Source organism: Archocentrus centrarchus, chromosome 5, assembly GCF_007364275.1.
Source record: "Archocentrus centrarchus isolate MPI-CPG fArcCen1 chromosome 5, fArcCen1, whole genome shotgun sequence".
In the NCBI taxonomy this organism is placed as follows: Eukaryota; Metazoa; Chordata; class Actinopteri; order Cichliformes; family Cichlidae; genus Archocentrus; species Archocentrus centrarchus.
The window spans coordinates 2,856,739-2,869,091 of NC_044350.1; the positions used below are offsets into that span (position 1 = coordinate 2,856,739).

The 12,353-nt window shown below is 39.6% G+C and overlaps 1 protein-coding gene across 1 annotated transcript in view; it reads right to left on the reverse strand.

Moving 5' to 3' along the window:
* Positions 1-492: 492 nt before the first annotated feature.
* Positions 493-12,353, reverse strand: part of LOC115779883 (histone deacetylase 11-like) — a 33,961-nt gene continuing 22,100 nt past the window's right edge. Inside the window, exon 6 of the mRNA XM_030728767.1 lies at positions 493-2,567. Coding sequence (XP_030584627.1) covers positions 2,325-2,567 — 243 coding nt within the window. The 3' untranslated portion in view covers positions 493-2,324. The remainder of the gene's footprint in view (positions 2,568-12,353) is intronic.

Genomic DNA, 12,353 nt, shown 5'->3' on the forward strand with positions numbered 1-12,353 from the left:
CATCCACCCTACGACCAATTTAGTAACCAATTAACCTAACGTGTGTCTTTGGACTGTGGGAGGAAACTATTTAGTATTCCAGAAAAATATTTCCTATGTCCCAATATATAGAAGCAAAACCTCCTTTGGTGTTAAAAAGCTACTACTGTGATTTATTAAAGAGGCACAGTGTCAGTTTTGCAGCTGCCTCACTGCATGTGTATTTGTGGAAGTTCCCCTTTCAGAGTGCAAAATTTTGTTGAGGAGTGTATTTAAATCAGTCATACGGGTGTGACCTGCTAAGGTGTTGGGCAGGCAGTTTACCACAAATCACTCTGAATTTAACACACTGAGAAAGGCGCGTCTTATATTGCGCCTAATGCAGCTGTGACAGTTGCCACTCGGAGTGTTTATCAGAATGAGTGCATAACTGGCGTAGGTGGATGGTTTAACGCTGTCAGTGCAGTGCCTAAACTTTTCTTTGTCCTGTAATTTTTTTACTGAGCCCTGAAAAGTTTCAGGCACAGCTCCACATATTCCTCAGTGATGCCAGTGTTTTGATGAAACTGGGTGGACATTATTAACCAAAAAGTTAAAAACCATTTTTGTAACGCCAACTGATGAAATTTTTTTTTAAAGATGTTTTCACCACAGTGGGGATACCTGGGTGGAGTCCTCATTCACATGATGTTTATGGCCATTTTTCTGTTGATGTTTTCATGCATGTGGCTAGTTAACTAGCTAGTCTAAATAGGTACTGTAGCTAATAGCACACTGGCACCACCAACAACCAGACATCTGGAATGCTTTGTTTTTGCAATTTGGCCAACATAGCTCCATGGCCATTAATAAAGTGCTCACAAAATGTTTTCCATTGATGTATGGTTTTTTTGCTTTTGGGTACATGGGCAAAAAAAGACAGCACACACACACACACACAAAGAAAATTCTCATCCATGTACATGAAAAAATGCATCACCACAACACCAAAAGCCTTGAAAATGAGACACCCAAAATATTATGAATGATACATGTTTCTACAGCAAACTCTGATCTGGCTTCACCTGCAGCCACCACGGTGACCTGCTTTAACATTTGTAAGGAAGGGTAAGATCAGGATTTCACAGACCAGTGATGAACTAAGACTTTAGTTATTACATGTTTTAGGCAGAGATTCATGATAAAATGGCTTAGTAATCATTACGCACACACATACACCAGCACACAGCTGCACAGAACTCAGCGTGTGTTGGATGATGTCTTTAGTGTCTTTTGGAAGTAGTGATATTGTTTCAGCTGCTGCATTAATCATATTGATCTGACTGTTTTTGTGTCTCCTTTTGCACAGCTTCTGGATGTGTAAACATCATTAGGGTAGCGCTGTGTGCCTAACTATAAACAACCAATCAAATGTGAAAGTCACTGGAAACTTCACTGTACAGGCTTTCTCATTAATCACTGAACATTTTGGGTTTTGGACTTTGATCTACAACACGACAGAAAAACACTGGAACACGTTCACTGAATTTCAGGAGTCTGAAGAGTCGGGGAACTTTGCTTTCACCAGCAGAGAGCTCAGCCAAATGTTTTAGTGTTTCAAATCTTTTCAAATACAGGCACAAATCACTTTAGTACCTGTGATAAACATTAACTGTAAATATTAGAGTGGATTCAAAGCACAAAAACCATCTCAATGAAGACACTACTCATTTAAACACCAGTTTACTACAAGAGATAGAACAGAATTGCAATCAAGAAGGAAATTTGTTATCTTGTCAGTGTTACCCAAAGATTATGTCTCATTATGATAATTACGCTTTTCATGTCAAATTATCTTTATTTTCACCTGAAAAATTATAATGTGAGATGGGACCCAATTAATATACTTGTCTGTGTAAATACAGTACACCGCACCTTATTATAGCATGTTTCACAAATTAAATGTTTTGCATCTCCTGAGATTAAAGATGATCTCTATCCAACATGCTGCCCCGATTACACATCACACATAAAACTCATTACTCTCCTACTGATTAAAAATTTAAAGGCTATTTTTGTAGCATAAGAGAGCTGTAGCTGTGATAACACTGTTGTTTAAAGATAGCTTTTCTCCCCTTTGAATGATGATTCCCTTTGAGTATTCGTAAACGTAAAGATAACAAGTGTGAAAGTTTTACCAAAGCTTATGAATATTTATGTTGCACATGTGCAAACTTCTTGTTATAAATCTAAAATTAGACGAGTGTTGCACATTACAACAGCTGTCACACAGTTAGAGCACATGATAAAGTTACTTAGTGCTTTAAAGTCACATGTGTGAGTGTTAGCTCCAGGCTTAATGCTCCTCACACGGCTGTGGATGTGGATCCAGCTGATGCAGGGCTGCACATCATGTGGGTCACCAGAGACGATGATCCCTCTCCCTCAACAGCCTCACCTCCTATCAGACCCTGCCGGTGCAAGTTCAGGATGGAGTCGGCGATTATGCGGGCTGTTTTCTTCTGATATCCTCCAGATGTCACCATAAGTATGGGGATGCCCCGACGCTTCGCAGCCCTGAACACGATCTCGTCTCTCTTTATAATCCCCTGGCAGAGAAGAAGAGAGTTACGCTGACAGTGTGTCCATGCTTTCAGACGCTACCTTCTCTGAATTCTGTGAAGCTGCTGGCTGGATTTTCAATCTAGACTCCCTTTCTCCCGAGAGAACCGGAAGACCTGAAGTGGCCTGACTGATATACATGCTAACATGAAAAGACGTACAGCTGTGATTAAAACTACACGTGGATTTTTTTTTCTTTTGTTATTGGTGATAATCTTCCACTTTGTTTTTGCCTATTTCATCGATAGTCTTGCAAAGGCTATTTAACTACCAAGACTTTAAACATTAATGATTAATTTTACAAGATGGCAAACTTCTGAAACCTATGAAAAAAGGTGTTTAGATGAAGGTCAAAAGGATGATGAGTTTCCCAGAGCCTGATTTGTAGAATACTGAAGCATATGGAGCGAAGTCTGTGAGCTACACTGCTAAAACTAGTCGCTCATCTGCCTTCACACGCATATGAACTTGAGTGACATCCCATTCTTAATCCATAGGGTTTAATATGATGTCGGCCCACCCTTTGCAGCTATAACAGCTTCAACTCTTCTGGGAAGGCTTTCCACAAGGTTTAGGCGTGTTTATGGGAATTTTGCGATTCTTCCAGAAGCGCATTTGTGAGGTCAGACACTGATGTTGGACAAGAAGGCCTGGCTCACAGTCTCCACTCTAATTCATCCCAAAAGTGTCCTACTGGGTTGAGGTCAGGCTTACCAGGCTGATTCATCGGAATGCCAGATGGAAAAACGTGATTCATCACCCCAGAGAACACGTCTCCACAGCTCTAGAGTCTGGTGGACTTGTTGCACAGGCGGCATCCTATCACGGTACCACGCTGGAATTCACTGAGCTCCTGAGAGCGACCCATTCTTTCACAAATGTTTGTAGAAGCAGTCTGCATGCCTACATGCTTGGTTTTACATACCTGTGGCCAGGGAAGCGATTGGAACACCTGAATTCAGTGATTTGGATGAGAAAGTGAATACTTTTAGAAATATAGTGTAGTTCAGTCACGCAATTCGAGAAGCACTGTCATTCACACGCCTCACTCTCCTCACATCATATACTAAATGCACTCATCCAATTTGGAGTTGTATTTAAGCTGCAAAACCTACCTTTGCTGCTGCTTTGTATTGCTGGTGTTTTAACCATCCTAGCACCAACCTGTAGCTCCTGAGTGATATTTACTCATCACTTCCCAATTTCTGTCTGTGTCATATTTGCAGGGAGCGATAAACCTAGACATCAAACTCAAATTCTATTGCACAGCTGTAATAAATTAGTCATTCCAAATGTGACTTGTCTGACTTATATTCCCATAAAAATGGCCGTGCAAGACAAATGTGCAATGAATAGCATGATATGGACACACTGAGCAGGTAATCTGTTGAACACTGTAGCTAGAATTACCTGCCAATTCAGTGCTGACTGGCAAAGGTTCTGTTTCAGCACTGAATATGTCCTGCTGCCTGAAAGAATTTGGACTAAAAGCCCGATCTGCAGTGATCGAGCCTCACAGCAAAATGTGTCAAAAGACATGATCATGGAGCATAATGTGTGGACTAAAAACAACTGGGCCAAAGTTATTGGGACAGCAAGTTATTTTGGTTGAGTCAGAGGGAGTCATGATATCCGTAGTCAAACTGGGAAAAAACTCACCCAAAGAGTGAAAGGAAATTGGTTTGTTTGGAGGAAGAAGCTATATTTGGCAGGGTCAACTAGGACTTGGCAATTATATTTCAATAACCAATTCCAATAACAATTTTGGCCTCCAGTAATTATGAAAACAAAATAAATGTGATAAAATGATTACTTTGTTGCATTCACTTTCACTACAATGCTTTTGTTTTGGTGGTTGTCGATTTAATGAATAATTCTGTTAAATATTCAAGATTACAATTACTGACCAGAATAATCTTGATTATGGTTTTGCCATAATTGAGGTACCCAACGAGGGACATTTATTAGAACTTCTTTCAGCAACAAACTGTTCTTACCCTAATATCAGCTTCTAATCAGTCAGTATTATTTATGCAAAACAGTGCATCTCATTGATAGAACACTTTATTGAAGCTGATAAAACTGAAATGGCTCGTCCAGAGTCCTGATCTGCACCCAACCCAGAATCTCTGGGAAATCACCAAGGACAAAGTTATCGCTAAGAAACTCACTACAGTGGGTTACTGAGCTGTGGAACAGCTCGGGAAGGAGTGGAATAGGATCAAAAGTAATGTCCTGTGGGTGCAGATATGCTAAAGTCATTCAAAACAAGAACCTCTACAATTACTCCAAACCTTTGAAAGCTATAACAATCAAAAATGTCATTTTCTAAGTTGTTTTCCTGCTACAGTGACTCCTGTTCTCATTGTGATCAATGCATTTTACACAGAATAAAAGTTTTATCTGAATGGGCCCCGTTGGCCAAACAGCCCTACATCCACCCCTAATATCCCTTCACATTTTGACTAATGTAGGTCACCTATGAGAAAAAAAAAATAAATCAAGTATTTATAAATCTTCCTGTACCTTACAGAATGGGAGGGTACTGAAAGAAGCACACATGCCTGTCTGTGAAGGGATTCAAACAGTGAACAGTTTGTGTTAACATTCTCATTTATTACGGGGTATTTTGTAAAACAGTGAGTGATCTGGAACATTATTAAGCATGGCAGAAACACATGTTCAACCAGAACATCAAATAACAATTATTAAAGCTGCACTGCACTTTTTTAAAAGACAGTTACCAGCAAAAAACCTAAAAAAAAAACAAATTAGCTCTGCATGCAGAATTTGTTAGTGTGCCACCACAACACAGTCTGCACATTTTACCTTATTTGCTCCAATTATTTTCTGGGATTCACAGGATCACTGGCAGGAAATCTCTGCTCACAGTAAGCAATAAATTCTAATTTGTCTCATTTAGATCAACTCTCAATTTTAAATTTTCTGATAAATTAGTTTCATGAAGTTACACTTGGCCTGACCCAGCTGAGCCCGTCAGTTATGGACATTTTTCCCTGTTGTTATAGGAGTGCAGATTCAACATTAGACACAAATGGCCCAGATTTTATATGACTAAACACATTATATTTTAACACAAATGAGTAGCTGCATTGCACCAGGCCGATTGGTAGTGACTGACTTGGAACATTATGCACAGATTTAAATCAGACACAAAATTAAAAACCAGGACACAGAGTCTAACATAAAACATAGTAGCAAACAGTTCTCAAAACTACTGAACAAGCCGTGGATCAGGGGCATATCATTTTTTCACAAACTGATAGTTCACAAAGTTAAAGCAAATACAGAAAAACAAAATGACCAAAAGGAAGCAAACAGATGTTGAAGCCTCCAGCAAACAAAAAAACAAAGTCTTCCTAGAAAGAAAAGAAACACTAAGCTACATGTGAACCAAACTACTTCTGGCATGCACATCAGAGTCCAGTGGCCAAATGGCAAGGAGCACTTGGTGATGATGATACTTTATTGATCCCACAATGGGGAAATTACAGTTAGCAGTGTGTGTGTGTGTGTGTGTGAGAGAGAGAGAGAGAGAGAGAGAGAGAGAGAGAGAGAGAGAGAGAGAGAGAGAGAGAGAGAGAGAGAGAGAGAGAGAGAGAGAGAGAGAGAGAGAGAGAGAGAGAGAGAGAGAGGAGCTCTTTTTCGAGAAGAAGCCAAAAGGTCAGTGAATGTAACAAGCTGCTGATATCCTGATGTCAGACAGGTCAACCCTAAAGGTCCAGAGCCAATGAGGCCGACATAGAAATGGCAAAAACTGCAGTGGGCTAAATGTTTTTACAACTCACCCACCTGGATACCTGAATTAGAGGTATGCCTACACTGATTGAAAGACACAGACAGCTAGAGATAACTGGTTTCTGCTAGGCCTCACCCACTGCTTAGAGCAATTACACCGTGCATGTGTGTGTGTGCGTGTGTACGTGCTGTCGGTGCCTCTTGGAGCATTATGAATGGATTATCTGACTGGCAGAATTTTTGAATGCAGCTGCTAACCAAACTAGCTAATGTTAGCGGATAAATTCACACTCCACCCTTTCATTCATACAATGTAGCTTCTTCCTTCAAAAAACAAAATGCTGGCAGCCAAAACACTAACTCCACAGCTTCAAATTGTGGAGCTCAAAACCAATGGGTGATGTCACAGTGGCTACATTCATCTCTTATAGTGTCTGTGATCGGAGCTCATTTTGTGGTGAGAGAGGAACATACTCAATATGTGTAAGATGTGTGTAGTACCAGACACAGTAAACAAAAATCTGAGAAACTAAAACTGTTAATACTGCTTTGCTTCATTTTATTTTGCTTCATAATACAGTTCATTTATTTAGGCTACGTTCACACTGCAGCCTGAAGTGACCCAAATACGATTTTTACGCCCTCATGCGACCTCTATTCAATCTTTTCATGCCAGTCTGAACAACACAGATCGGATTTTTTCAAATGCGACCCAGGCCACTTGGATATGTGGTCCGAAATCCGATACGTATCCGATCTTTTCAAATGCGACCTGAGTGTGTACGGCCAGGTCGCATTTATCCGACCTGCACGTCATTGATACTCGACAAACGTCACTATTCTGCGTCCCGTTACGCGGACATGTGTGTGACTTCCGCAAACACTGAGCACGCTCGCTACATGTGACGTTTTCCCGTCCTCTACTGCGCATGCGGGACACTTTCAGGTTCGTCTGCTGTTCACACACAGATCACATCCAAGTCGCATATATTTGGAAATGTGAACGACCACGCAAAAAAAAATCGGATTTCACAAAAAATCGGAATAGGGTGACTTCAGGCTGCAGTGTGAACGTAGCCTTAGAAATGTCAGTTTCAAGCTTCAGTGTTCAACTTCACACAGCTGCCCAGCAGTTAACAGCTGGTGTGCAATGCTGTGTTGTATCTCACTCCTCATTTACCCCTAATATGATTTAATGCAAGCTCTAAAACAACTGCAAATAAATGCAGTCTATCCAAAGCGTGTTTTTACTAATTTGACTAATTACTTACTGTCTACACCCACACACATCCTCAACGAGCAACACTTGATCCTGGTCTGACAGGAGAAATAATAAACCAGTTAGAGCTGAACAAACCTGCTTGACACCAGGTTTTCATTTCAGTAATTAGAGGAAATTAATAAGACTTCCATCTGCATTTAAAAATGATCTTGCTGAAAACAAATGATTTACAGTAATTTAAGTCTCTGTACACATAATGATATAAACTAATGAAATGGTTCTAGGAAAGTTCATATACTGTGTAATGAATATCAAGCACATGAATTCAAATTGTTGATTGACAAAATGATGTGCAGTACAGCTGCAGCGACCCTCTGCGCTCACTCTTCGATGTATGTTTCAGTCTATGTTGGAGCTGTTCCAGCTGTTTTGAAAAGTAAAAATGGGAAACAAAGCAAGTGTTTGACCGTTTACATGCTGGTTTCACATTAACATGCTTAATGGATTTTTTTAGGAGATATTTTAGGGGAAAATTCAAATAGCATCTTCAAGTCAGCAACTGGCTATAGTGACTGGCTGATGTTTTTGACACCCCCAGATAAGCTGTTTATAGACACGGGCCAGCAGCCTAGAAAAAGTAGCGCCCAATCTAGGGGCAGGGTAATTAATGAGATTATAATTTTGGTTATGATTTCAGCTTCTAACCATTACAAAATTGAGACACTCAGGATAACATGATTACCATTTCTCAGTTGTTTCACTACCAAGTTTTCATTTCTTGGCTTAGAAATCAAGCACACATATTTCCTTTACAGCATTACGTTTTTTCAACTCTCCCTCAAAGCTGCAGCCCACTCTGAGTTTATGCTGCACTCCTTTTACCTCTGAGGTTGGATGTCAGAGTTGACCATGTTCCTAACAAGGTAGAGCTATTTACCCATCGCTAGCAATACCTTGAATACAACACACTGCCTCCACCTCCACCCTTTTCTGTTTTTTTTTTTCTTGTCAATTAGGCAATTTAAGTTTCAAGGAAATTGCATGTAAAGGTTTTTTTTTATGTTACTCTTAACTTAATGAGTAATCGTTAAAAAAACTGACATGACAATTATTTACCAAAAGACTATGATTATGATTATAATTATGATTTTTGCCATAATAAAGCAGCCCAGGTTCAGTCTACTAGCCTTGACTCTTGTCTTGTCTTCACCCGATCCACTTAAACTGCCGGCATAATTCAAGCATATTTAGTAGAGACTTGAGTCGACATAATGTAATGTATACTCAGAGTCAGCTCTGACCCTGTTTGAGAGAAGCAATTAACTTTTTCACATATAAGGCAGTTTGTATGTTTTCCATTTTGAACCAGATACTCATTACTGTTTGCTTAAATAAGGTTTATGTTAAAAAAAAAGTTGCCGGGTCAACTTCTATTCCAAAGCACATACCAAAAAAAAGCAAACAAGCAAACAAACAACAAAAGCAGTGCCTTTTTCTTCAGTGAGCTTAAAAAACTTGAGATATTTTCTTTCTTTTCCTTTAAAAAGTTTGCACATCTTGTACTTTACATAGTGTTTCAGTGACCTTAATAAATGTTGGTAACTTCAATCTTCACAGTTTCACAGCAGAGCATTTTTGTTGTTCCCAGATTAATCACATCCTGATGTTTTTCCTGCAAGTCATGGTTGTCTCAGCTAATGATCACTGCTACAGTTGATAGTGGGCTCAGGACTGACGCTGGGAGTGCAAGTAACACTTAAATGTTTAAGGCCGATACCCTGTTGACAAAATCTGCACCTCTCAATTGTGTAGCGTAGCCAATGAATGGTGTCCTAATTGTGTCAGACCCAACCATGCTTTTGCGTAGTTTATGTTGAACAGAAAAGCTTTTTCATGCTATGATTTATTTAATAAAACATTCTGCACAATTCCTCTGAAAAGCAGATCCAACGCCTGCTTATGAATACAATATAAGATTATCAGCCTAACATTTTTTAACATAGACTTTTTGTGTCCTTTAATTGTCCTTTAGTTTTAGTAGATGAATCTGAGGTATGAATTTGAACATCCTCGGTTGCATCATTAATCAAGTTATGACCAACATTAACATTTTGTGGAACAGACGCCACCGACGCCAAGGATATGAAAATATTTTGAAATAGTATGAAAATAGAGTTTTTCTTTGAAATAGTCGAGCTAATAAAACCAGCTAAACATCTGAGATTGTCCAAGACGTGTATTTGTGTAAGTGAGAGCCGCAGGATGTCCTCATTAAAATACAGGCCTGACAGCAGGCATTTGACAACTCCCAGAAGCCACAAACATGAGTTTTGGGACTGACCCACAGATTATGCTCTGTAGACATGTTATTATAAGATTAAGGTGAGGCATGAATTCAGCACCGTTGGTGAAGTGTTCCGACTGTAGATGAAAGAAGGATGTGGTCTTGATTCGCTACAGTTACAGACATTTTTGTCTGACTGGGCTCTTCTCCATGGCAACAGCAGCTGAACCATTCACAGGTTTCTCTGATTTCTTTAAAACTCCACATTTTCCAGCTTTTTAGGATGGTTAAAACACAGCTGTCTCATTTCTGCTCAGTGCCCACTTCATTATATATACCTGCACAGACACTACAACAACTTTATTATTGTTACCTTTATACGTTTTGCCGGCACTGACATAAATGTTTATTACACACTGAGCACTTTGTTATAGGTGTTCCTGTTTATAAACTTCATATAAAACAATGTATTTGTTCCGTGTTCACTACAGGATACGATTAAACTATTAAACCCATGAGTGAGGAAAGTGTTAGAAACACAGCTGACTATAATAGCATACAGTTCAGTATGCTGATGTTTAGTTACTGTAGATTGTATTTGTTCTTGCTGCTGTAACACAATAATTTCCCTCATGGGATCCATCCATCCATCCATCCATCCATCCATCCATCCATAACTCCATGCTGTCACCTCCATTTTGCTAAAATACAAAATGGAATGAATACCTCTATGACATTGTAGGGATGATCACAAAAAAACGTATCAGACTAACTTTTTTTCATTGGGCACATGGGGCCCAATTTTTGGTTTAATGTTGAATTTGATTAACGCACCACTATCCACACACTAAAGCACCAACTGTTAACTGTGTGGTGGCTTTAGCGGCTGCAACAGGACTATGTATGTGCAGTATACCAAAGGGAGAGCACCATATCATATCTATCCTTGCTCAAGTACAGCAATATACTTCGATGGACATCGGCTGAACAGTAGTGATAGCAACAGCAGTAACAGCAGTAATAGGTTACAGGATTTCCCTGGTTGTGAAATCCCCTTTTTGTAGTTGTTTGAGCTGTTTATATTCATTTATTTTAAATACATTTAATAGTAATTGTAGGGCAATCTGATACATTACGTGACTAAACTGGTGTAGTTTCTGTCTAAAAAACAGTAAGTAAAAAAAAAAGTTAGGTAAACACCACCTCACCTGAACAACAACACTGACTTATTATACGTGTCATTATTTATTTAACAAAAATTAAGCACAAATGCAAAAGCAGTGTATGAAAAACTAAGTCCTCCCTTACTGATTCCATAGGAATTAATAGGTTAAGTAGCAGCCAAGTGCTGCTTGGCTGCTACTTAACCGTTGCTGCCCATAAATATGGGACTGGTTAAAAGGAGAATTTGAAGTCTATCATTCTACACTAAGAAAGCTTAATCAGTGTAAAACAGCAAATTCACCCCAATGTTAGACTGTGCAAAGCTCAGAGAATCTACAGGCCTCAGTTAGCATGTTAAATTTTAAAATTCATGACAGTACAATTAGAAAAAGACTGAATAAGTATGGCTTGGTCAAAGCATTGCCAGGAGCAAGCCTCTTCTGTCTAAAAAGAACATGGCTACATGGCTTTGATTTGCAAAATGGCATCTGAACAAACTTCGAGACTTCTGGAACAATTGGCAAACAAGACTAAATCGGACATGTCTGGTGACAGTGTACAGCACCACATTTGGTGAAAATCAAACAGCATATCAGCAAAAACACCTCATACAAATGCTCAAGCATGGCAGTGCAGGGGAGATGATATGGGCTTGTTATGCAATGGCAAGACCCGGGCACCATGCAGTCATTGAGTTGACCATGAGCTCCTCTTTATAGCAAAGCATTCTGTCTGACAGCTAAAGCTTGGCTGAAACTGGGTCATACAACACGACAATTATGCCAAGTACACCAGCAAATTGTGCTAGAAGGTGGAGAAGAGAGAAGGAGTGTGGAGGAGAGAGGGACTTTAAATGTAGGGACTATGACTGGTAAAGGGAGCGAGCTGGTTGATATGATAGCGAGAAAGAAGGTAGATATATTGTGTGTAAAGGTGATCAGGTAGAAGGCCAGGGGCATTGGAGATGGATTCAAGCTTTTACCATGGTAAAGGTAAGAAGCAAAACAAAACAGAAGTAAGAAAAATATGCAAATAGTGTGGTGGAGGTGAAGACTGTCAGGCTCATGAGTTTGAAACCTAAAATTGAATATGACGGGAGAGTTACCAGATGACTGGGAAAGTACAGCTGTAGTACTGAAGAAAACTACCAAGAAAGTGTTTTGTGTATCCTCTGGACAGAGGAAAGAGGACAAGGAGACTTGGTGGTGGAATCAGGAAGTGCAGGAAAGTATTCAAAGGAAGAGGTTAGCAAAGAAAAAGTTGGATAGTCAGGGACATGAAGAAAGTAGACAGGAGTATTGGGAGGCTAGATTTAGAGTAAAGAGAGAGGCGGCAAATGCAGGC